The sequence below is a fragment of the Silurus meridionalis genome, chromosome 26, assembly GCF_014805685.1.
Source record: "Silurus meridionalis isolate SWU-2019-XX chromosome 26, ASM1480568v1, whole genome shotgun sequence".
NCBI classification, from domain to species: domain Eukaryota; kingdom Metazoa; phylum Chordata; class Actinopteri; order Siluriformes; family Siluridae; genus Silurus; species Silurus meridionalis.
Window position 1 is genome coordinate 6,136,292 of NC_060909.1, and position 24,770 is coordinate 6,161,061.

The following is a 24,770-nucleotide window of genomic DNA, read 5'->3' on the forward strand; positions in this document are numbered from 1 at the left end:
CTTCACCGATGTGTTTTTACTGTGGAGATCGAGAAACAGAAGAAGGTTTTTTGCTCTGCTATGATTACAGCTCGCTCGTAATACCTCTTCTCGCATGTTTCGGTGACACCGTTGGAGTTTATTTTTTTATTTTTTAGCCTTATTCTTGTGTATGCAAAACAGATCTGAGCAGGCATTTTATTATATCATTATCCCCTTCTGCACTGTGATAAAAATTTGCTGACACGTGCAGATATGTGTGAAAAAAGGAGTCATGTGGATTAGATCAGTGTTTATTAAAGCAAGGGACATTTTTTTACATCCCCAAAAAAATCCCACGGCCCACCGCCAACCAAATATAAAAAAAAAAAAAAAAATGACACGCTGTAGACTTAACGCTGTATATATAACGGTATTTGAATCTCAATTTGTGTATACACACGCAATGCTTGCTTGGGTACTGTTGGATAGCTTTTTCTCACACACCAAGGATAGCAGTTGGTGCAGTCACATCCCCATTAAAAGTCCATTCAAAGATAACTTTCATCGTATTGCCTCAGACAGGGGTTGAAAATCACTGGATTAGATTATTGATGGAGGTCAACTGATTTTGCTGCATTACTAAAAGCTAGTTTGCTAAATAAAAATAAATACATATAAAATGATAAATAATAAATGTGTCCCTCTCTGTGCAGCATGCAGTCTTGTCTAAAAACAAACAGCATGTCAGTGATTTGCCTCTAAAGGCCATTCTCGTAATGACAGCGGACCTTCTTAGCCGCTCCAGCAACGGATGCAACCCGGAAAGCTATCAGTATGGAGCCAATATTCGCAGCAATCAACTATCTGCGCTGATTAATCAGTCGACCCCTAATTTTTACGAATATGTGTAGGAAAACACATGCATTCCCATTAAATGAGTATAAATTGTCTGCTAAAAAGGAATACCCAAAAATGACTTGTCTGACCGCTGTAACTGAATCATACTTTATCTTTCGCTGGATTGCAACATATTTCCTTCCTGTTATACCCCACTCACACCTTCGTATCTCTTGCTGTCGCTCTTGCTTCTCTCTCGCTGTATAATTTTGGCACGGCGTGGTGAATCTTACTCTGATTATTTTATGCTCATTATTTTGTTCTCATTAAAGCTAATAGCACACCAGGCGTATATCACTCATTTTCCCAGTTTTCAGGGTTGTTTACCCAGGAAAAGGGAAGGCTACTGCGGGGACGCTTCCCTAATTGAACATCTTGTTCTTAAGTGATATGAACTTGCAGACAGGATCAATAATTTCATGCTTGTACGCTGATATGAAACACGAGGCTTGTTCGTGTTCAGACCTTTTCATGAATTCTGGCATTGATGCATTTATAGATGTGGAGGTGGTAGCTCAGTGGTTAAGGCATTGGGCTTTGGATCAGAAGATCACAGGTTCAAATCCCACCACCACCAAGCTGCCACTGCTGGGCCCTTGAGCAAAAGCCCTAAAACCATCCCCTGCTCAGTTGTAAGTCGCTCTGGATAAGGGCGTCTGCCAAATGCCGCAAATGTAAATGTAAATGTAAATGTGCTGCGCCAGAAAGTTCTTCCTTCTTTCTTTCTTTCTTGTTTCTTGACTTTTTTTATTATGAATAATACAGACAGGAACACTGTTACTCGTCATGTGTAAACAGAGAATGGTTTTGCATTTGGCTAATCAGATCTCAATCCATGATCAGCCCGAGTGAAGGTAGTGTTCCAAAGTACTGTCAGTCTCAGTGAAGGAGGCGTGTCCTCTGCCTGTTAATATCGGTAAAAGTGGTGTCCTCTCTGTCTGTAAGCCTCAGTAAACGACACGCGTCCTCTCTGCCTGTCCGTCTCTGTACAGGAGGTGTGTCCTCTGCCTGTTAGTCTCAGTAAAGAAGGTGTGTCCTCTCTGCCTGTTAGTCTCAGTAAAGGAGGCGTGTCCTCTCTGCCTGACAGTCTCAGTAAAGGAGGCGTGTCCTCTCTGTCTGTTAGTCTCAGTAAAGGAGGTGTGTCCTCTCTGCCTGTCAGTCTCAGGAAAGGAGGCGTGCCTCTCTGCCTGTCAGTCTCAGTAAAGGAGGCGTGTCCTCTCTGTCTGTTTGTCTCAGTAAAGGAGGCGTGTCCTCTCTGCCTATTAGTCTCAGTAAAGGAGGTGTGTCCTCTCTGCCTGTTAGTCTCAGTAAAGAAGACGTGTCCTCTCTGTTGTTTAATCTTAGTAAAGGATGCATGTCCTCTTTGCCTATCATCTCAGTAAAGGAAAGTTTGGATGCACAACATTAAAATAATCTAACAAAGTTGTTGAACTACTAGATGTTATTCATTACAGCCTCCTCCCATATGCACACGCTGTGCTAAATACACTGTACACTGCTTTACCCTACACACACACACACACACACACACAGAGTCGCCTCTTATCAACTCAGCCACAAGTAATCTCTATTCACATAAAAATAGTGATTAACTCTGACATCATAATCTGCATTGTACCATGCCATAAACACACTGACCTCTGCAGCACACACACACACACACACACACACACACACACACACACACACACACACACACACACACACACACACACACAAGCACACAAAAAAATAGAGGGGCTGAAATGAAAAAGCCTCCCAAACTGTTTATTTCTTCTGTTTGCACTGAATTCATTGCGTTCTCTGGACAGCATGATGAGAAACAGAGGCGTCGCAACGCGCAGCAAAACAGAGCTAGAAGTTCTTTTTCTCTTTCTATCTTCAACGATACAAAGATAACGAGCTTCAATACAGGCAGGATCACACGTTATAAAGAAATGAGACCAACGTAGACGAGATGAAGAGGTCCTCTGGTTTCTTTCAGGTTTCGAGTGAAACACACGCGGCCTCCGCTTCAACCCTGCATCCATTGTAATAACACATCAGATGGCAGAGACTGCACGGCTATTTATAACTCTAGCTCAGAGAGAGAGAGAAAGAGAGAGAGAGAGAAAACACGCCATAGTGTGCTTTCTGTCTCTTGTTCTTTCTCCCAAAATCTTTTTCATTCTTCTTTCCCCAGTTCCTATTTATATCCTTCTGTTTTTCTCCACTCATTTCATCTTCCTCTCTGACTTCCTGTCTTCCGCTTTTCTCACTGTTCCGTTTCTCTTCTTCATATCGCTTCTCCTTCTCTTTCAATCCCTTTCTTATAGGGATGCACATCTCCATAAAAGGTGTGGATGCGATTCGCATGCCGATGTATATACAGCAACACGATACATTAAAGATACTTTCGAAGCAGCTACAATTACAATGCAATTCACCGCTATTACGATCGGATTTCAGTTCAGACAGACAGCAAATCATACATTTACTTCAGTGCCTTCTGATTTCTGATGCATGACCCTTTCAGAAACAGGCCTTTGTATGGAAAACAAAAAAAATAGAGAAAAAGATTCAATTAAACCAGACGTTCTTTTTTCCTGTTCTGTCTCCAGGAAGGTGCAGCTCTACCTCTGCCATGTAAATCTGTATTCTCAGGACACGCCTCGGTTTCTGTAGTGTTACGTCGTATTCATGTAGCAGCAGCGGTGCTGAAAGAGCGCGCTCAAGAAACAGTTCAGCGACGAGAAATCAACCTACGTATAAAATGTTGCCGACCAATAATTGCCCACTTTCTAAATAATAAACGTCTAGCGCATCCACTAATAATGAAATATTAATAAATCCGTCTTTAGCGATGCAGATGTGTTCAAAACTTCGCTTTTCCTGTCTTTTGCTTATTGATGTGAGGGTCTGAGGGTTAATGGGGAAATGTTTGGCAACATCATCACTGAACGTAATCACAATAACGAGAAGTACCAAAAAAATGTGAGGGAATAGTGAAGATTCCACCTGCTGTTTCTCAGGTAGTGACATGTTACTACAGAAAATGTTTCTCTCTCCCTCTCTCTTTTTGCACCCCCCCCCCCCCCTCTTCCTTCTTCTTCTCCCTCTCTTTCCTCATGAGAGAATGCATATCAGTGTAATTATGTGTTGTCGAGCCTCTTCTGCAGGTTCATTAATTTGTACCCGTGACACATGAAGGGGTACATAGAATGACAGGGAGTAGGCAATGATAGGAAATTCTGTGTGTGTGTGTGTGGACGTAGTTGTGCATGTGTGTGTGTACATGTGTGTGTGTGTGTGCACATGCATGTGTGTGTACATATTTTGCCCTTTCATTAGTGGGCCTTGGTGAATATGCAAATAAACAGTAATTACCGTCATAACAACACCTGGGAGACATGGCAGCTCCCTCCCTCCCTCCTTCTCTCTCTCTCTCTCTCTCTCTCTCTCTCTCTCTCTCTCTCTCTCTCTCTCTCTCTAACCCTTTCCCTCTTCTTCTCTCCTTCTCCTTTTTCCCTCCCCTCCTTCTCCTCCTCTCTCCTTCCCTCTGTTTCTCCCCTTTACTTCTCCCTTCTCTCTCCTCTTACTCTCTTACTCTCTATCTTCCTCCTGCTCCCTCTCTCTCTCTCTCTCTCTCTCTCTCTCTCTCTCTCTTTCTCTCTTCCATAACCTTTCTCCTGCCCCCTGATATTTCTCTCTCTTTATCTCTCTCTCTTCCCTCTGCCCCCTCTCCCCCTCCCATCTCTCCCCTCATTGCACACACATAAATAAGAATCACTGTTGTGAAGTTTAGTCGGAGACAACTTGTGCACATTTGTACGTCTTCGTGTGTGTATCTGAAAGAAAGAGAGAGAGAGAGAGAGAGAGAGAGAAAGAAAGAATAGAGGTTGCACTGGATCTAGATATTTTAGTCTGCTTCTATCTACAGCAGCTCTCAGCTGTATAGATTGCATTGTTTATTTACACACAAAAACAGCAGGTGTGTGTGTGTGTGTGTGTGTGTGTGTGTGCGCATGTGTACACTTTTCACATTCATCATTCGAACACTGATTTGTTTGTGTTTGATTAGTGTATTGTGTGAAAGATTCTGTGGTCACATGATCAGCTTTCCAGGAAGGCTAAGCATAGTTTGCAGAAGACACTCTCTCTCTCTCTCTTTTGCTCTCTCTCTCTCTCTCTCTCTCTCTCTCTCTCTGTCACTCTACTCCCATATTCCTCACATGCACACTCTCTCTATCGCCCTCCCGTGCTCTTTTAACCAGTTGCACTCGCTTTTTCTACCATTTGCTCAGAATCACATCTTTATTTCATCTCTCCTCCCCTCACTCATTCCTTTCTCACTCTCTCAGCCTTCTGTTCCTTCGCTTTCTCATATCCTCGTCTCCATTTACAATTTAATTCAGATCAAGGTCATCGACACGATCCAGCTGCGGCTGAGATTCTAAAGCTTGTTGATATTAAAGAATAAGATATAAAAATGATATTAATAATAACTGTAAAGGGGAAAAAACAAGCAAAAAGCACAGAACAAATGTCAGCAACAACATATTTATAATTCTAGCACTTGGCTGTCGGAGCTCCAGCAAAATTGGCCTCGTATTGAACAAGGATTTAAAGTTTGACCGTGATCGTGACCCTGGAATTAGTTCGGGAAATACGCAGCAGAGCATAAAACATTACCGTATACGAGGGCTGTTCAAGTCAAACTGGGACTTTTGAGTTTATAAAACAAAGGAAAGAGTGAAAACTGCTTTTATTTTTTACATGCTCCCCTGCTGCATTTATACACATATCCAAACGTTTAATGCCCGGAAAAATTCGGCATAGAAAGACGCCTGGACCATCCGAGGACCACCTGCTTCGCTTCATCAATACGGAACCACTACAACCAGGATCGGCACTTACGGACATTTACTCCTTTCATTACTGCGGCTGAGCGTCTCATCATCATACTGTGCTGGAAGTCTTCCACACGCCGTCCCATGCACTAACACTGTTGGCTGCTATTTTAATTATGGTCCTACCCACGACATGTGCGCCACCTATCAGTCATAGGAAACATTAGCCACTAACTACTGCATGTAGTACCGCTAAGCTAGCATAATTTTTTATACCTGTACAATTAAAAGTCCCGGTTTGACTGGAACACCCCCTCGTACTGTAAAACCACCAATATTTCAGCTGATGTGTTCCTAAACAGTCCCTCAGTGACAATAAGGTATCAATCAGTGTGTCTATATTTTTAGGGAGGGATTTTATCGCTAACGATAATGAGACGATTTTTTGCTTTGTTTTATTGTGCTTTTTTTTCCCTTTATAAACCTTTTTTGTGTGTGTGTGCGCGCATCATCTCGGAGTCAAATTCTTGTAATCAGGCAATTAGAATAATAAAACATTTTGACTGTAACGAAGCAAATGAAATCAGCATCAACACAATTCATCTTTGCATCGCAGATACTTTACATGTGAAGGTAACTTTTAATAAGTGAGTTGTTGCGATTGAACGAATCACTCTTTTAAATAATTCAGTTCAATCGCAATGTCTCACTCTCTATTGCTCAGAGACACAAAACAGCTTTGTTTGGAATCATTTTTGTGGTGTCTAAAACGTGAGGCTCTTAATATTCATTTCTTTTCTTATATCAGTATAGCATTTGTGACCATGCTGATTTTTGCAGGGAAAAAAACGTCAGTTTCTGTGTGATATTAATTAACCATATGAAACGCACTTTCTGAACCTATAGCTTGAATTTTGTGATCATTCTCAATGCATTTTAATAGATCGTATCACGCAGTGAGAGAACACGCTTTACATTCGCAGGTGCACCAGTTTAATCTAATAGACTTCATCACGTAATGTATGCGTTCACACTCTAGGTGTGTTTTCTTCGGGGTTTTTAAGATGTATTAGATTAATGTCAAATAGAGGTCGACCGATATGGGTTTTTCCTCTGGCTGATGCCGAGATTTAGAAATCAGGGCAGCTGATGGCTGATATATGATGCAGATTTTCATCTAACAGTTAATTAATAATAAAAGGAAATTGCTTGAATGAAACCTTTTTTGAACAACACAAGCGTCTCCAATCAGTGCACTTATTACCAGGTGTGGGTCCCCGTGCCTGCCTGTAGCCTAAACTACAGCTGAATGATTAGACTGATTAACAATACAATTTCAAGAAGTCGCGATCTCTCTCCAAAAGTTATTTTCATTCTCTCTTCAAAAATAGCATCATATTTCACTAACGAATTATATAAGAAATATAATTGGCTCTTCAGCATAATCGTAACACGCTCGTTGTACTTTTTGCTTTGTCTTTGTAACTAAGCAGACAAAGCTCTTTCGATATTCCTGATTGGATGCCGATTACAGACTACTGCCACCTGCTGGTATGAGAGAATTACGTTCCCTCACGCAAGCGCAGAATGGACGCGCACGATTCGCTGTCAGGTGCGCCTCAGACCATTTTGCAGCACAATCGTCCGATGCCCATTAATTCAAAATCCCACAATTCAGGCCGATCAATCGGTCGACCTCTAATGTCGAATCACACATGGTTTAAACAATTACGATATTATCGTAGACACATAGGTTGATGCATGTAGCTGTGCTTGAAGAACGGCCTCCTGAGGGAAGTGTTTTCTTTGCTTAGCTTCTGGCATTGCAGAGCTTTACAATGTTATAAGCAGGGGTTGCTATTTTTTGCCTCCAGAATTTGCTTGGCCTTTTTGTAGCTGTATGATTAATGGTTCACAACCTCATTTTTTTGCCCTGCATGCATCGTTTGTTGCGTTTCTAAGCAAATTTGAGTCGTATTAATACAGCTTGTATTCTGATTGTTCCTTATGGCAAATTCTTTGTGCTCAGTCGCCCTTATAGACCCTAAAGAATATTTATAACCGTAATAAATTTAGGCAGATTCTAATAACAAAAACGTCTCGTCCGACAGCCTGGAGAACCCTGTAGGAACGTTCTCCAGCACTTTTTTTGCAAGAGACCTGGGCATACTTTTGCTGAAGCTTACATGAATTATTAATCTCCAGTTCAAAGTAGGGCTGCAACGGCAGTATGACTCACGACGGCTGTTAATAAGGGCCCTCGGTATTGGCTTCTCTTTGATTCGCGCTAAGAATATTAAAAACGTACAATATTTCTTCTTAAGTGAGCAGATGGAAAGCGACGGCCCTGTTTATACAAGAAAGGATCTGAATACTCCTACACCGACACTTTTCAAACATGTCACAGTGCAGAGCGTTTATTCATTCTACTGTAATAAGCATTTGAAGATGCAATAACAAATACCAGACGTGCACATCGTTTGTCAGAACTCTGTTTGTTCTTTTCATCCTCAAACCAGTGGAAATCATAGCCGGGGCTTTGGCGTGAGTATTTTCTGGAAGTGCACGTGCATACCTTTAGAGAGATCACCTTTCCAGTGTTGTTGTAAAGCATAGTTTTGGTTAGAAATGGGGAACATTTTAGAAGAAGGGGTCAAAGCACTAGGTATTACTAGTGTGTGCTAAACAGAGAATGGATTCACCACTAGATCAGTGTTGTCATCCCTGTTTAAATACCACCCATGGAAAATAAAGCCAGTAGAACCATTACTGTGCTACACACACTTTTTTTTTTTTTTTTAATACACTGTCTTTTTTACTTTGTTTATATGATTTGAAAATGCTAACGTATCTTCGTCTCTTTTTCTTTCTCTCAGCTTCAGACAGCAGTCAGCGCTTTCAGGAAACGTGTTTTGCTTTTGCATTAACACCACAGCAAGTCCAACAGATCAGCAGCTCTATGTAAGTTGCACGTTATTATAATGGGTTGCTGCGGCGAAAATAGGATTTTCTGCACGCGTGTTGTTTGGCTACACGGGTGCCTGTCTTGTATTTTTATTGAAGTGTTTTATTTTCATTGCTCTCTGGGAATGTATTGTCTCTGATTTATGGGTGATGAGAAATGCATTTATTTACTGTATATACTATCATATTATTAAATAATGTGTGTTTTGCAGTTTCATCACACTGTTTCTGATTATGCTGTAGAATGTAGTTGGAAGAATTTGTGACATTCTCAGGAGTTTGTGAGGTTGCAGGAAGATGCAGCTTTTCTTATGTGGATCTAATGATCTTGGAGACTGTGTAGTTTAACATTTGTATCAGAAACATACTCCTTTGCAAATAAACCTAGCCATCTGTAAATTGGAATATTATTAATTAAGATATTTTTGTGTCCCCAAGGGACATCTCGGGGACCAAATGTGACTTCATGGTACAAGTACAGTTAAGGTAAGTAAACTGCATTTTTCATATCAAAGGCTAAATGCAGAAAGCAGGTATATTGTTTAATAATCATGGGTGGATAGTAAGGAAGTAAATGTAATCTGTTTACTGAAGTATTTCCATTTGGCGAGATTTTAACTTCACTACATTTCAAAGTGAACTTTGTTACTTTTTACTTAACTGCATTTCACAAAATCAGTCGTTCTTGAGCGGATAAAAACACGCAGCAATCCACCAATCAGGGTCGAGCGCACGCTCTGTTTTGAACTTGTTTTGATTGCCGCTTGGTGTATCTACTGATCACCAACATACAGTTCAGCGTCAGTTCAACAGCAAGCAGAACATAATAATATAAATAATGGAAGAAACTTCCGACTCGAACTCGCCACAACACCTGTGGCCTCATTCACACGATTTTTATTAAGTATGTGAAAAGAAGGTTTTGGGCTCCTGATGATTTCAATTGATGTCGATCAGTGTTTGAATTATTAATATCATTCTATTAATAGATATAGTGCTAAGAGAATCATTAGACTGAGTTGATTAAGCGAAGAGTCTTGTGACAAAATGATAATAGGAAAATTATAGCTGTAATATTTCATAGTACTTTGGATACTTAAGTACATTTGAAGGCAAACACTTTTGTACTTTTACTCAAGTGAAAGTTTAAACAGAGCCCTTTTACTGGAGTCTAATTTTACCTTGTGCACCTCTACTTTAACTTAAGTACATTTGTACTTTGTCCACCACTAATAATAATAGTAATAATAATAATAGTTCTTGTCTTCTTCTCATAGGTTTTGTTTATCAGAAACCAGCTGTCCACAAGAAGACCACTTTCCTCCTAACCTCTGCGTAAAAGTCAATGGGAAACCATGCAATCTTCCGGTAAGAAACAAGGATAATCCATGCATAAACATTGTGAACACTGCATGTTTTTACAAATCATATCTTATTTAGGAACTGATTCATTAGTAGGAAAAAGATTTTCAATTAAATAATGTGTATTTGGTACACATTCTGTTTGTGTGTGTGTGTGTGTGTGTGTGTGTTTGTCCTCAGGGGTACCTTCCTCCTACCAAAAATGGAGTTGAACCAAAGCGTCCCAGCAGACCCATCAATATTACCTCACTGGTCAGACTGTCCACTACTGTTCCCAACACAATTGTAGTGTCCTGGACATCAGAGATCGGAAGGGTGAGGCTTTAATCCGATTTGATTTTAGAGACTGCTAGAGACTGTGTACTGTCATTTAGAGACACTGAGTGTGTTAGAGAATGTGTACTGTCCATTAGAGACACTGAGAGTGTTACAGACTGTGTCCTGTCCTGTAGAGACACTGAGAGTGTTAGAGACTGTGTACTGTCCCGTAGAGACACTGAGAGTGTTACAGACTGTGTCCTGTCCTGTAGAGACACTGAGAGTGTTATAGACTGTGTCCTGTCCTGTAGAGACACTGAGAGTGTTAGAGACTGTGTCCTGTCCTGTAGACACTGAGAGTGTTAGTGACTGTGTACTGTCCCGTAGAGACACTGAGAGTGTGAGAGACTGTGTACTGTCCTGTAGAGACACTGAGAGTGTTAGAGACTGTGTACTGTCCTGTAGAGACACTGAGAGTGTTAGAGACTGTGTCCTGTCCTGTAGACACTGAGAGTGTTAGAGACTGTGTACTGTCCCGTAGAGACACTGAAAGTGTGAGAGACTGTGTACTGTCCTGTAGAGACACTGAGAGTGTTAGAGACTGTGTACTGTCCCGTAGAGACACTGAGTGTGTGTTTCAGGTGCAGGCCAGATGTTTTGCAGCTGCCATAGTGTTCATTATTTCTATAACCCCAATTCTTTAACCCACAATTCCACTAATCTGCTTGATATTTATGTGATTAGACAGTAAGCGTTTCTTTGTGCTTTGCCTCAGTACTTTAATACACAATAATTGAAATGAAACTGTGAGTGAATTTAAAGGCATGTATGGCCATGATGCACTTATTTTTTTCAGAAATGTACTGAGCTAAGCAAGACTTGATTTATGATGTAACAGCATCAAGAGGTATTTAGTTATTTAGGCATACTTTTTTTATGAGCAATAAAATAATCTCTGCCGCGCTCTGATCTGATCCGAAATAATCAGTTTGTTTAAGTACCAAAATTGCTGCCGAACGAAACCATGAATCAGTGGATTTCGAAAAGATAGTTTGTTGCCATGTTTAAAAAAAATCCACTATGTAAAAAAAAATGCATTTAATAACAATTTAACGGATTTGCAGCCAATTACTCAACATTACCTGTGCATTTAGGGTTGGATTCTGTCCCTACAATAGATATTTGTCCCTAATATTATTCTTCAAATGTTTCTTTGATTCTTGCAGATTAATTCATCCACATGATGTCTTCATTTTCTCACCCCTCATCCTCAACAACCTGCTCGAACTCTTTGTTTTAATAAGGGACGATACCCATACCACTGATGTTTATTACAGAATGAGTCTGAACATGCATGCAACATTCCTGTAGAGTGAAATAACGCCCGAGACTTTTTTTTTTCTTTTTTAGTATAACGAGAGTGAAAAAACAAGCCGTGCATGAAAATCTCACTTTGACCCCTAGAGCCCTGTATATCGCGGTAAAGCAATTAGTTCATTCCATAGTGTGCATTCTCGAGTCGCTGCCTCGTGAATTATGACTGTTGTGGTTATGACCTAGCTGGTTTCTAAATGACTGTAGCTACTAAATGAGATTCTAGAATACATGATACAAAAGAGAAATCATCTCATTACCATCACTTCTACACGGCACATGCTGAGATTATAAGGATGCACTCCGAGTTTTATTGTTTCAGTCCCAGCAAATGACTTTAAATGTTTAAGATTATGGCTTTGAAAAAAACATTAGTCACATTTTGTGGACTTGGTCATACATGCATATTCCTGTGTGTGTTTCACAGTGTTACTCCATGGCCGTGTATCTGGTGAAGCAGCAGTCATCGACAGCACTGTTACAGAGACTCCGTGCCAAGGGCATCAGAAACCCAGACCACTCCCGAGCTCTCAGTAAGAAAATCAGCCTTAATTCAACATTAAGTAGAGCTGCAGTGCCCAAATTCTAGGGCATCTCAAGGGCATCTGGTATAGTAGTTTGAAGATTTTATTTTAAACCAGATAATTACCTGGAAGGTGTAATCTGGTGTCTTTCAGCATTAAAATCAATAAGCTCTGCTGCACTTTTCTGGGCTCTGCTGCATTAAGGCTAAAGCATTGCTGCATCAAACAATCGATGCATATAAACAGACGGTCAGGGAGTGACATAACTATTGCCACTGATACTCGTACCAGAACCTCTGGCCCCCTGAATGTATTTTTTGCTCGTGCATCAGTGCAAAAAAAAGTTACACTAGAACACACCAGATGGACTACAGCTGATGGCCGGTTAGCGCGTACGTTCTGCGCTTGCTCAAGAGATCATCACTTTCTTAGTAGTTTGTATTCGCATCCAAACAAGGAAGCCACAAGAGCCAGAACTGTAAATATATAAAGCAAGCAGCATTTACACCTGCCGCAATTCAGGTAGCTTTTTTTCCCCAATCATCTCTTCTGAGTTGCAAACGATACAAACGTTGTCAACCCTTAGGCTTCTTCTTGTGGATGAAGAAAGAAAGAAACAAATATGGTGGACCATGTTGATAAGCTGGTCTTCGATGTCTTGACTCCCTCTTTTTGCTTTTTTTCGCTGTTTGCTTTCGTCAGTTTTTTTTTCCTCGTGTGTGCTCATTCACTAAGCTGAATAGCCAATCGGAGTTCTGCTTTTTTCCGACGAGCTCCAAAAACTGCTGACGCGGTCCGACTAGAGCCATCGGTGCGGAACACACCGGAAAAAACTCAAGCCGACCGGCGCTCAAAAACTTTGCCATAACAAGTGCTTGTTGATGTTTGACCACACCATATTGGGACACCTGTTTTTTTTTTTTCCTGCCACATCTGGTTGCTCCCCAAAATAGGATGCCCCTATGGATATATCGAGGGGTTTCCTGAAGATATGGTTTGCATCATTTGGCCTGGAAGATCTCGAGTGGTCTGCTGTAGAGGTGTTCACTCGGCCCTAGTGAATGGGTTGAAGCACTGACTGCACCCCAGGCCTCCTCACCCTACAGGGGACTTTCCTAATGCCCTTGTGGCTGAATAATGACAATCTCCACACACTCCATCCTCCACAAAGTCTCTGTGAGTTTAGTGGTTGCCATAGAAACATATATTAGAGCAAGCAAATTAGAGCTTTCACTACCATAAGATCCCCAATGTAAATTAGTCAACACCTTCCATCCAATCATATTAAAGAATTTACTGGTGTTTTAATATATATATATATATATATATATATATATATATATATATATATATATATATATATATATATATATATACCTTTATTATGGTCTGCACAAACAAATTGAACAGATTTGATATGTTATTCAGTCCTTGAAACGCTCAGATGGCCACATATTGCATGCAGCAGCCTATAAAGGTGCCTTGTTAGAGCTAAAAGAATGCTTCTGTAATTGCCGCAGCAGGTTGTAAATCCTAGACTAATAGCACCTGGGCTTTTGGTAGGTCTACAAAATAGCATTCTCATCTAATTTATTACCACACTGCCATGAGACGCTGATTAATGATGCGTTAGCGCGATTCTGCTATTGTGGCTGAGGATAGAAGTGAAGTATACGCAACTCAAACTAGCTCGATCTCCCATCTGGGCGCTTATGCACGTTTATGATATGGACATGGTGTTAGGTCATGTCACACTGCTCATAGTCAACTCAGTTTTTTCAATCTTTGCTTACATTTGGAGAGAAACCTTTTTAGAGAAACAGAGGCAAAGATAGCAAAATAATTTTTTATAGTAATTACATATTAACTACAGATGTAGGAAAAATTTAATCATCTACATAACCATTTTCACACACAAATTTGAGGCATTTATTTATTTATATAGTCTATTCAGTGGTGGTTCGGTTCAAGGGGTTGGACAACGAACCTGAAACACCTGTTTTTGGAAACACTAATTTAATAGTCTTGTGTAAAACCTCTATTTGTGGCCAGTGCAGCATCAGTTCATCTTGGGACTGAAGTTTAACACGGTGGGCAGAGGGATTTTGAACCATTCCTCTTGCAGAACAGTGGCCAGGTCACTACATAAAGCAGGTGGAGGAGAACATCTCCTGACTCGCTCCATTAAAACACTCCAAAGCTGCTCAATAATATTCAGATCTGGTGACAGTGCAGACCATGGGAGATTTTCAACTGCACTTCCATTTTCATCCAACCACTTTGTCAAGTGTTGCTGTGTATTAGGTGTGTAACGGGACACAAAATTCAAGGTTCGGGACGTGCCTCGGTTTTTAAGTCACGTTTAGGTTCAATTTTGGAACAGTTATGGGAAAGAAATACAAAACATAAATTTTTTTGTCTTTTAAAAAAAAAAATGTATTTAAATTTTTTTTACGCTGTTAATTACTATTACAGGGTTTCTGTGGGGTCTTAAAAAGTCTCAAATTAAAAAAATATATATTTTAGGACTTAAAAAATCTTAAATTCACGGTTCTAGGTCTTATAATTAATATAATAATTTTAATGAAGTCTTAATTTTCCATGTCCATGTTTGTTTTTGTGGTATTGTATTTCTTTCTTTTGATTGTCCAAATATAATTTCGCTGTATTACAACTACAAATCAGACCAACATGCAACAGTCAGTAATTTTTCTTATTGGTGTGAATCTCTTTTGGTTTGTACCACAGACATAAAACTAATTTTATTTATATGGGAAAGTGCAAGTTTAGCAATACTTGGTTTGGAAAAAAAAATTAGGGCTTGGTTAAGGGCAGTTGCTAACAACGTATTTGTGTGTGTTTTTGATGTCATTATCTGGGTCCTTAATTTCTTTCTTAACGGTCTTAAAAAGGTCTAAAAAAGGATTCGGTGAAACCTGCAGAAATCCTGTATTAACATTTGTGAACATCAAATTTTTTTTAAACCGTTTTAAAATGAAATGCCTTCTTGCTTTAAAATAAAAAAATATTAAAATAGAATAAATCAAATGAATGCAATAAATTTTTTGAATACAGTATATTGATTAAATTGACTGCGCTAATCGATCCGTACCAGAAACACGATTTGTACTGTGCATGAGGGATTTTGTTCTGCACATACGCAAGATTTATGACTTCCTGTCAATGTATTGACGACAGTCTAGTGATATGATTATATGCTCAATTTAATCAATATATTTAAAAAAGTGTATTGCATTCATTCATTTATTATATACATTTTTTCATTATTTTATATATAATATTTTTGCGAGTGTGTGGCGGGACTAAACAAACTTGCGGTCCGCCACATAATATGTTTGTGAGGGCATTCGGTACACATGTGCACTGTACCGAAAGTCCTGAATACGTCTACCGTTCCCCCACCCCCCCACTCTTACTGTGCAGTGGTTCATTACCATCCATTACACACCACCACTTTCAGGGTACAATGTTTAAACCATCGTCCTCCAGAATATTCCAGTAGTACTTAGTAGTGATCTGCCCATTTGGAGCAAGTAGCAGACCGTGGAAATGTCATGATGTTGCAGGCCAAACCATCACTGATCCGCCCCTATGCTTGTAACATCCTGGGCGGTAAACCTTTTCAGGGCTTCTCCACACTGCAACTCTCTAGGATGTGGGAAAGACGTGAAGGTGCTTCACGTTATCCAAAGCCCAAGATTTCCAAAGCTCCTGTACTGTTCTTTTCTATACAACTCTAATAACAACTCACTCAGCTTTACTCACAATGCAGTGAGAACTTACTGAATGTACACAGTTTATTGGATACAGATGACGAACCAAAAAATGATATCACACTGTTTGAGAGAAAGATAGAGATAGACAGAGAGAGATATATACAGGGGTTGGGTTGTTCTGCTTTGAATCTTATGCCTTGCAGCTGTAATTAAAGTGAAATCAAACCCAGATTTGACCTAGTTTACCCCTGACCTTACAAAACTTAAGCTTATATTGAGATAAATCACTATGAGACGGGATGAGAAGCATCTCAGTTTGTATAGGAATAATAGAATAATTTTTTTTTTAAGCACTGAATTATTTATATGTTATTGTGACAATGAGTTAAAAATACTGCGCAGTTATTCGTTAGCAATGCAATGTGTTATGGTGGTGACGTGAGGCTACGTCTTTTGTCTTAAAGAGAGAAAATAAAGGAAAAAAATACTACATAATAGGGGTATATGGAATACCGTGTATGTATACCGAAAGCAATTCCTGTTTTAAATGCGGAACATAGTTCAAATCTAAGTTCCCTCACGAGCATATTACGTGTCGGACCGCAAGTTTGTTTAGTCTCTGCCTCACATTCACAAAAATAAAATATATAATAATAAAATAGAATAAATCAAATGAATGCAATTCACTTTTTTTATTATTCTGATTAAATTGAGTATATATACATATCGTTAAACTGTCGTAACATTTTGGCAGTGACGGGAAGTCATGTGGTTTCCTCACATATGCAGTACAAATTGTCTAGCGATATGGGTACATTTAATCAATATAATAAAAAAGTATCGCATTAATATGATTTATTTTATTTTATTTTTTATAGGTTTTTTTAAACCAAGAAGCCATTGTATTTAAAATTGTTTAAAAAAAAAAAAAAAAAAAGTAAATTATTAATGTTCGCAAATGTTAATAATAAACAACGGTAATAAATAAATAAAAAAAAAGAAACGACAAGCAATGTTGTGTTTTGCTTTTCTTCCCCCGTAATTGTCCCGAAATCGAAATGAAGCGTGACTTGAAAACCGTGTCATTTATTTACCGTTGCACTCCTACTACATAGTAATACCAAAAGCATATTCTTTAATATTCTCAATACGCCATCACCTCTGGCTGCTTATTATATATATATATATATATATATATATATATATATATATATATATATATATATATATATATATATATATATATACCTGACTTTTCCAGCCACACAATTAGATCTTTTGTCTTTGGATAACGTAGCCCAAACCTGTTTCAGGATGAACATGCCCATGAAAATATGATTTGGAGAGGAAGATCTTGAGTGGCCTGCTATAGAGCTCCAACCCTACTGAACACTTTTGGGATTAATGTGAATGCTGACTGCACCCCAGGCCTCATTACCTCACCTACATCTGTACTTTACTAACACTCTTGTGACTGAATGAGCACAAAACCTAGTGGAACATCTTACCAGAAAAGTGCAGGCTATTATAACAATAAATGTCTTAACGTTTCTAATTCTTTCTATAATTCTTTCTTATATTCCACAGTTAAAGAAAAGCTAACTGCAGATCCGGACAGTGAAATTGCCACCACCAGTTTGCGAGTGTCGTTACTCTGTCCGTAGGTTCTCACTCTCTCTCTCTCTCACACACACACACACACACACACACACACACACACACACACACACACACACACACACACACACATGTGCACACACATGCACATCATGAATGTTGTGTTATACACCCTTCTAATAGGTACTTTACAAGTCCGGGCTTGCAGCATTACAGGCCAGAACTTTATCAGGCCTGAGGGTTTAAATTTCACACCACCGGTTTAAAAATCCTGGTTTGCCTTTAGTTCATTATAACATGCTGTTTGAAAACTGTATGTAACTGAGATCCATAAACGATTTTACATTCAGGCAAAAAAAAAAAAAGTCTCAGATCCTCCTCTTTTCTCTTTTCCAATAGTGGGTGTGTGTTTCATGCAGAACTGATCTATCTTTTGCTTGGTTTGTCTGCAAATGTGAGTCTGTGTGTGTCTATGCATGCACATGTTTATCTTTTTCCATGCGGGATGTGTGTTTTGCCTCCATGTCTGCACGCGCAGCTGGGAAAGATGCGGCTAATGATCCCGTGCAGATCGTTGACGTGTACCCACCTGCAGTGCTTCGATGCCACACTCTACATCCAAATGAACGAAAAGAAGCCCACCTGGGTGTGTCCCGTCTGTGACAAGAAAGCACCATACGAACACCTCATCATCGACGGGTTCGTCTACGCACCACACCTGCGCTTCCAAACGTTCATTATCAAGGACACTGTCTACAAGACTACAAGTGACTTATCGCAAGGACTTATTTATTTCATCATCTGCAAAGCAAAATGACAATCAAATTATAGGTCATAATACAAAAAAAAGGGAGAAACTAAACGCTTTCTTGACAAATATTTTATAATAATATCGATCACATTTTATCTGTTGTATCCCAGCAGTATATATAAGCATTCATAACCTGTCTTTAATGTGTGTGTGTGTGTGTGTGTGTGTGTGTGTACGTGTGTGTACGTGTGTGTACGTGTGTGTACGTGTGTGTACGTGTGTGTACGTGTGTATACGTGTGTATACGCGTAGGTTGTTTATGGAGATCCTGAACAGCTGTGTAGACTGTGATGAGATTCAGTTTAAGGAAGATGGCACTTGGGCCCCCATGAGGTCGAAAAAGGAAGTGCAGGAGGTTTCTGCTACATACAACGGCGTCGAGGGTAACTTTGTTTTCTCCTTCTAACAAATTCTTTCTAAAATTGTTGTGTACACACAAATAAGACACAATAAATACAACAGATGAGCCAGTCTCAGAGGAATGGGTTTGTCATTATTCATGAATAAATTGCTTATATTTTTGTCTAAATGATTTGATATTACTCTTGGTTCTGGTTTAGCAGATCACATTCTCTGTTATTGATCGGATGATTATTTTGAAATTCCAGGACTTAAACTGATTACCTCAGTGCTTGGATTGTGTTCAGACTTCCCTCATCTATTTCATTATCTCCATTATATTTAACTTATGAAGGAGCGTTAATCATTTTCAGCTGAATTTCGAAGTGCACATTGTGCTTAAGGGTGCAGGCAGAAAGTTTGTTTGTTTGCTTATTTGAAGGTTTTTATGTTAAATCATTTCAAATACTGTGTTTGCTTCTTTTATTGCAACATTAATATTTTCTCACAAATCAATGACCTAAATTATTTGGGGAAACTGTGACATTCTGTTCATTCTGTGCATCTGTCTATAAGATTATATAAAAAATACACACTGACTTCCAGATAAGTTGTTAGATGTGTATTCTCCCAGACAAATATTTACACTTGTGCACTCTAAATAAAAACATCGTATTTTATTTTGATTAAAAAAAAAAATTATATATATTTTAGAGTTGTAACAACTAACCGATAAAAAAATTCAATAAAAAAATTTATTGAATTTAAAAAAAGTTCAGATTAATCGAAGAGGAAATTATCGTCTGATTAATCGATTATCAAAATAATCGTTGCAGCCCTGTATATATTGTTTTTAGTTTCAGAAATAACATTTTAAATGCAAATACTTGCACTTTTCTATTTGTATTTGTCTTAGTTAATCTCAACTAAAGACATTTAAAACAACACACACACACACACACACACACACACACACACACACACACACACACACACACACACACACACACACACACACACACACACACACACACACACACACACACACACACACACACACACACACACATATTTATACACCGACCAGGTATAACATTATGCCTAGTGAAGTAAATAAGATTATCCCATCATCATGGCACCTGTGGCACTAGTGGGTGGAATTTTTCAGGCAGCAAGTGAACATTTTGTCCTCAAAGTTGACGTGTTAGAAGCAGGAAAAATGGGCAAGTGTAGTTATTTGAGCGAGTTTGACAGCGACCAAATTGTGATGGCTAGGCGACAACTAGGGGATTTTTTAAAAATATATAAAAGAGGCGAAATTGAAACCTTGAACGTAACACACATTTATTCACGATGTCCTTTCTTCCTCAGGTATAAAAAAAAAAAAATTATAAATTAATAATAATAACCTAAACATTTGTTTTGCTGATGCAGCAAGTTTGAAATCGAGCACCAAAATTCACCATGTTGCGCTCATCCGGCAATTAAAACCATCCGTGTGGAAACATAACACAAGTTCCGTTTGGTGTTCTGATGATTTACCTAATTTACAACACCACAATTTCTATAAAACATTTACAAGAATATTTTGTTTACATGCTCTATGTTGAGTAAAAGTATTAATTGAAGGTACATTTAGAACAGATAAAAATGTGCGATTTATTTGTGATTAATTACGAGTTAATTAATCATGATGAAATATGTTAATCGGATGACAGCCCTTTTGGATGCATTGTCTGTTTTGTTCTCTCTTCTTAGTTTAGTTTTATAGTTTTTTTCCTCACAGAGCCGAACTAATTTAGCTTTAAAGTCGTAACGTTGGAAAGTCAATGAGCTGCGGGAATATGAAAAAGTCGGCTATGCTGAAATGAATGTCAAACTTTCTAATTAATTAATTTATTAAATATCACTTTCATTAAAGACAAAAATTGGCTCCTGAAATGACTGTGTGTGTGTGTGTGTGTGTGTGTGTGTGTGTGTGTGTGTGTGTGTGTGTGTGTGTGTGTGTGTGTGTGTGTGTGAGAGAGAGAGAGAGAGAGAGAGAGAGAGAGAGAGAGAATCATGAGGTAACCAGGCTGCTGATAAATCTCATCTCAGCTCTTGCTTCATTAGTCTGTTTCACAGTGCAGTAGAGTTATAGAAATTTATTTTGTCTTCATTTGTCCTCCTGCTCAGCCTTTTATTTTTTGTGCATCCCCTTCGCCAGGTGGGTGTCAACCATCAGCACCCGAGCAGAAATCCAGTTCTCACACAAACGGCAGTGGCAGTAAGAAAGTGGAGGTGATCGACCTGACTCTGGACAGCTCTTCTGAGGAGGAGGAGGAGGAGGAAGAACCTCCTGTAAAGGGAAACTGCCCCTCTCTCTCACCAGTATCACCACAGATGAACAAGGGGTGAGTTGCAGTGGTTTTGTGAGATATACTCAGTGGGTCAGCCGTTCTGGCTTTTTGTTATTGATATGACAGTGAGGAAGATTATTTAAGATTATTTAAGATTAAGATCAGAAAAGATTAAGATCAGAAAAAAATTATATTTAACTTCAATCCTAACAACTGTTTCGTTAAATTAGTCTTGTACTAAGTAGAGGTTGACCGATTTTACTGATACTGAATTAAAAAAACAAGCATAACACACCTTGTACAATAGTACTGAACTTTATCAGTTCATCAAAGCAGTAGTTACCTCACACTTTGTGGAGTTTCAGTGCCAGTTTCTTTAATACCGATGTCACTGGTTATTGGAGACCTCAAGAATTCAGGGTCTATGAAGTAGAACTGAATCATGTTGACACAGTTGTTTCTCTACACACAGCTAGTTTTACTGTTTCCCCTTCCTGACCCTAAGTCAGGTTGCCATCCTCAGTAAGGGGGAAATTAGTATAATTGAATAAAATTCTTTCAGAATAAATGCGGGGCAATGACAGGTAACATTCCAAATCACCGCGTTAGTTAATCTATCAGGAGTAAATTACCTAGTTTCTGTGACTTATTATTTTTCCTTGCATATCATCATATCTTTATGATAGATGCTTATGTTTGTGCCTTGAACAGTATGACTTTCAACAACGTTTTCGTTCATCATGTACCGATTTGTAACGCAATGGTCAGATAGTCATGGAGATAATATGCATGCAATCTCTCTGTAATTTAACTTTGGACATTTTTCCTACACTTTTTATTTAATTTTTTAATTATAAAGTTTAAATCTAAGTGCATTTTAATACAACTAGGAAAAATGCTGTTAATGTGATTTGATATGGTTTGGGTTTTTAATTTACATTGTGTGTGTGTGTGTGTGTGTGTGTGTGTGTGTGTGTGTGTGTGTGTGTGTGTGTGTGTGTTTGTAGAGTGTTGAATTTGTGTACTCAGGCGTCTCCTGCGAGTCGAACCCCCAGCATGCCACAAGTGGAGACCAACTACATCCCCCCTCCTCCACCGCTAATACAGGATTACCGCCACTATTATCCTACACCCAGCGATCTCTCAGGTGCGTATTCTCACACACACACACACACACACACACACACACACACACACACACACATTTGTATGGAAGTAAGAATACACTATTTTTTTTTTTTTTTAGACAGATTCACTGTTTGCATCCTCATTGCATTCACTTTATTTAAATATGTAAAGATGAAAAACGAAATTAGTCATTATTTAATCAGTCGCTTTGAAAAACTATTTCTTTGGCAATGAAAACCTTTTGTAGCATGTGGCAAAAGTCAAAGCAAATAGATGCCATTTAAAAGCTTTTTTTTTTTAAAAGCATTTAGTTTTTTAAAGCTGATTTTACAATTAAGTAACAAAAAGGTGCTTTGAATTCTAAATATTTAACTTCGAATTTAGAATATATTCACAGTTCAGTTCACAGTACAGTTTGTACTTTTGTCCACCTAACATATCATGTTTTCATTTCTCAACAGATCTGAACTTTTTCTCGTTTTTACAAGGCGAGAATCATCAGGTAAGACTGATCATTTTCCGAAAGATTGATATTACTTCGCTGAAACAAGAAAAAAAAAAAAGTAAATTTTTTTCCTACTCTTGTTTTTTTTTTCTTTCCAGCACTATAATATGGTGATGGCGGCAGCGGCGGCCGCCTCAGCCCCCGAGGATCCTGACCTCCTGTTGAACCGTTTCCTGCCGTACAGCTCCTCTCAGCTCTTCCTGGACCCTCCTGGAACACCGGTGAGTAGCAGCGCCAGCGCGGTTCACGCCGCTCTGAACGTCAATCGCAGCAACAGCAACAGCTCCAGCAGCAGCAGCCTACCCACAATCCCCCGCTCCGGATCAGATATCTACAGCTCCATCCCTGACATCATCTCTCTAGACTGATCCGCAGTGTCCCGCTCAGAACAGACTCCATACATTTGGTGTTGGGAGAAAAGCAAAAAAAAAAGAAAAAAAAGTAAAGAAGAAGCCAGAAAAGAAGAAATCGAGGTGTTGAGGTTTTTTTTGTGTTTTTTTTCCTAAACGATGAACGTTTGCTATGTACAGAGAACAAATATATTTTCAGTTTTACTTTTTGTATATATATAAACTCGAAAGACTTTTGTTTCCTATTATGCGAAATAACTAAAGGTTTGGTTTTCTTCCATGGAAAAAAAAAAAAAGAGACTTTTTTTTTTTCTTTTCATCAGAGACTGTCTTGTCCCCCACCCCCCACCCCCCCTGATTATACTGTTATAATATTTTATATCTTTATTGGTCTTTTGCTACATTATATTTAGTGTCTTTTCTGATTCCACGTCAAAGGTGTTCCCCTCCTACACAGGGACATCGCGGCGTGTTTGCCTGTCCCCCGTCCACATGGACACTCCAGATGGACAGAGACACGCTTCTGTAGTGCTGCCAGTGTTTCTCAGCTTGCAGATGGTTTTGTAATACTTTTAAATTATATGAAGTATGTGAACTGTTAAGCATTTCTTTATCTTCAGGAATGTGCCGTCTCCTGCCATCGCTTTTTTTTTTTTCTTTCTCCTCTTCGTAATTATATTACATTTATTTATAATTAAGAGCAGACCCCCGTCGCTCTGATTGTACTGTCATCTGTGTAGTTTGTGCTAAATCACTTTTTATATTTCAGACCACTTTTTTTGCACAATGCCAAAAGCGATGCCACAGAAAATCTTTCTTTCTTGCTTTCTGTTTTCTTTCTTTCTTTCTTTCTTTCTTTCTTTCTTTCTTTCTTTCTTTCTTTCTGCATTTTGAACTATTTCTAATGCAAAATTTGCCACATTTCTGTCTAACACACACAGTTCTGTTTCACTCTGCTGATTTGTGTGTGTGTGTGTGTGTGTGTGTGTGTGTGTGTGTGTGTGTCAGTGAACTCCTATCTATGTGAGAAGCTTTATATACAGCCTTATAATAAACTCTGCTCCTTCATCTCATGACCTTGGAATCGAACAAATTGCGTAGAAATTTGTGTCCGGAATAAATCTGCTCGTAATAACACAGAAACCTCCAACTCACCCAACTGAGGCTAAAATTGGGAATTTTATTTAAGCTTTGTTGTTCATAAACATAGCAATATACACTCTAATAACCCCCTACACTTTGAGGATAGAAACAGTAACATTTCGTGTACCTTGTGGGCCTTTTTTTTTCGTATAACTTTATCAACATCATCAACAAAAGCTCCTAGACGTGCAAACGATTCGGGTGATCGTACAAGCGTTGTGATGTCCACCTGCAGCGTTGTGTTTCTATTAAATGGGTGTGTATTGTTCCTATGCAGATCTGTTACACTGAGGTGACAGCTGCACTGGCATCGTGAGGCTTTAGTGAGCAAATACGTATACTTCGGCGACGTCGATTCGATTTCTGTTTGCTCGCATCACTTGCTCATCTCTTTCCATAATTTATACAGAGTAGATCAGAAAAGTACAGGAAGATCCAGAGAAAACATTTCCGAGACATAACCGGTAAATGAGATGACGTCTCGAATTGTGGCTTGAATGTTCAGGACCTTTTACACTTCCTGTTAAAGAACAATATATTTATTTAAAAAAATAGTTATATATATTTAAATAAAAAAGGTTCATTTAAAGGTGAAGGTTAAATGTACCTTGTTTGACTTGAGATCATTCGGC

At 38.8% G+C, this 24,770-nt stretch overlaps 1 protein-coding gene across 2 annotated transcripts in view; it reads left to right on the forward strand.

The window, feature by feature from the left end:
- pias1a (protein inhibitor of activated STAT, 1a) overlaps positions 1–24,297 on the forward strand; it is a 58,217-nt gene extending 33,920 nt beyond the window's left edge. For both annotated transcript variants that reach the window (XM_046840515.1, XM_046840516.1), the window contains exons 3-14: positions 8,564–8,648; positions 9,090–9,137; positions 9,929–10,019; positions 10,194–10,328; positions 12,073–12,178; positions 17,494–17,566; positions 18,061–18,222; positions 18,587–18,717; positions 20,880–21,066; positions 22,020–22,159; positions 22,602–22,642; positions 22,744–24,297. In XM_046840515.1, the coding sequence (XP_046696471.1) occupies positions 8,564–8,648; positions 9,090–9,137; positions 9,929–10,019; positions 10,194–10,328; positions 12,073–12,178; positions 17,494–17,566; positions 18,061–18,222; positions 18,587–18,717; positions 20,880–21,066; positions 22,020–22,159; positions 22,602–22,642; positions 22,744–23,013 (1,469 nt within the window). In that variant the 3' untranslated portion in view covers positions 23,014–24,297. The remainder of the gene's footprint in view (positions 1–8,563; positions 8,649–9,089; positions 9,138–9,928; positions 10,020–10,193; positions 10,329–12,072; positions 12,179–17,493; positions 17,567–18,060; positions 18,223–18,586; positions 18,718–20,879; positions 21,067–22,019; positions 22,160–22,601; positions 22,643–22,743) is intronic.
- The last annotated feature ends 473 nt before the right edge of the window (positions 24,298–24,770 follow it).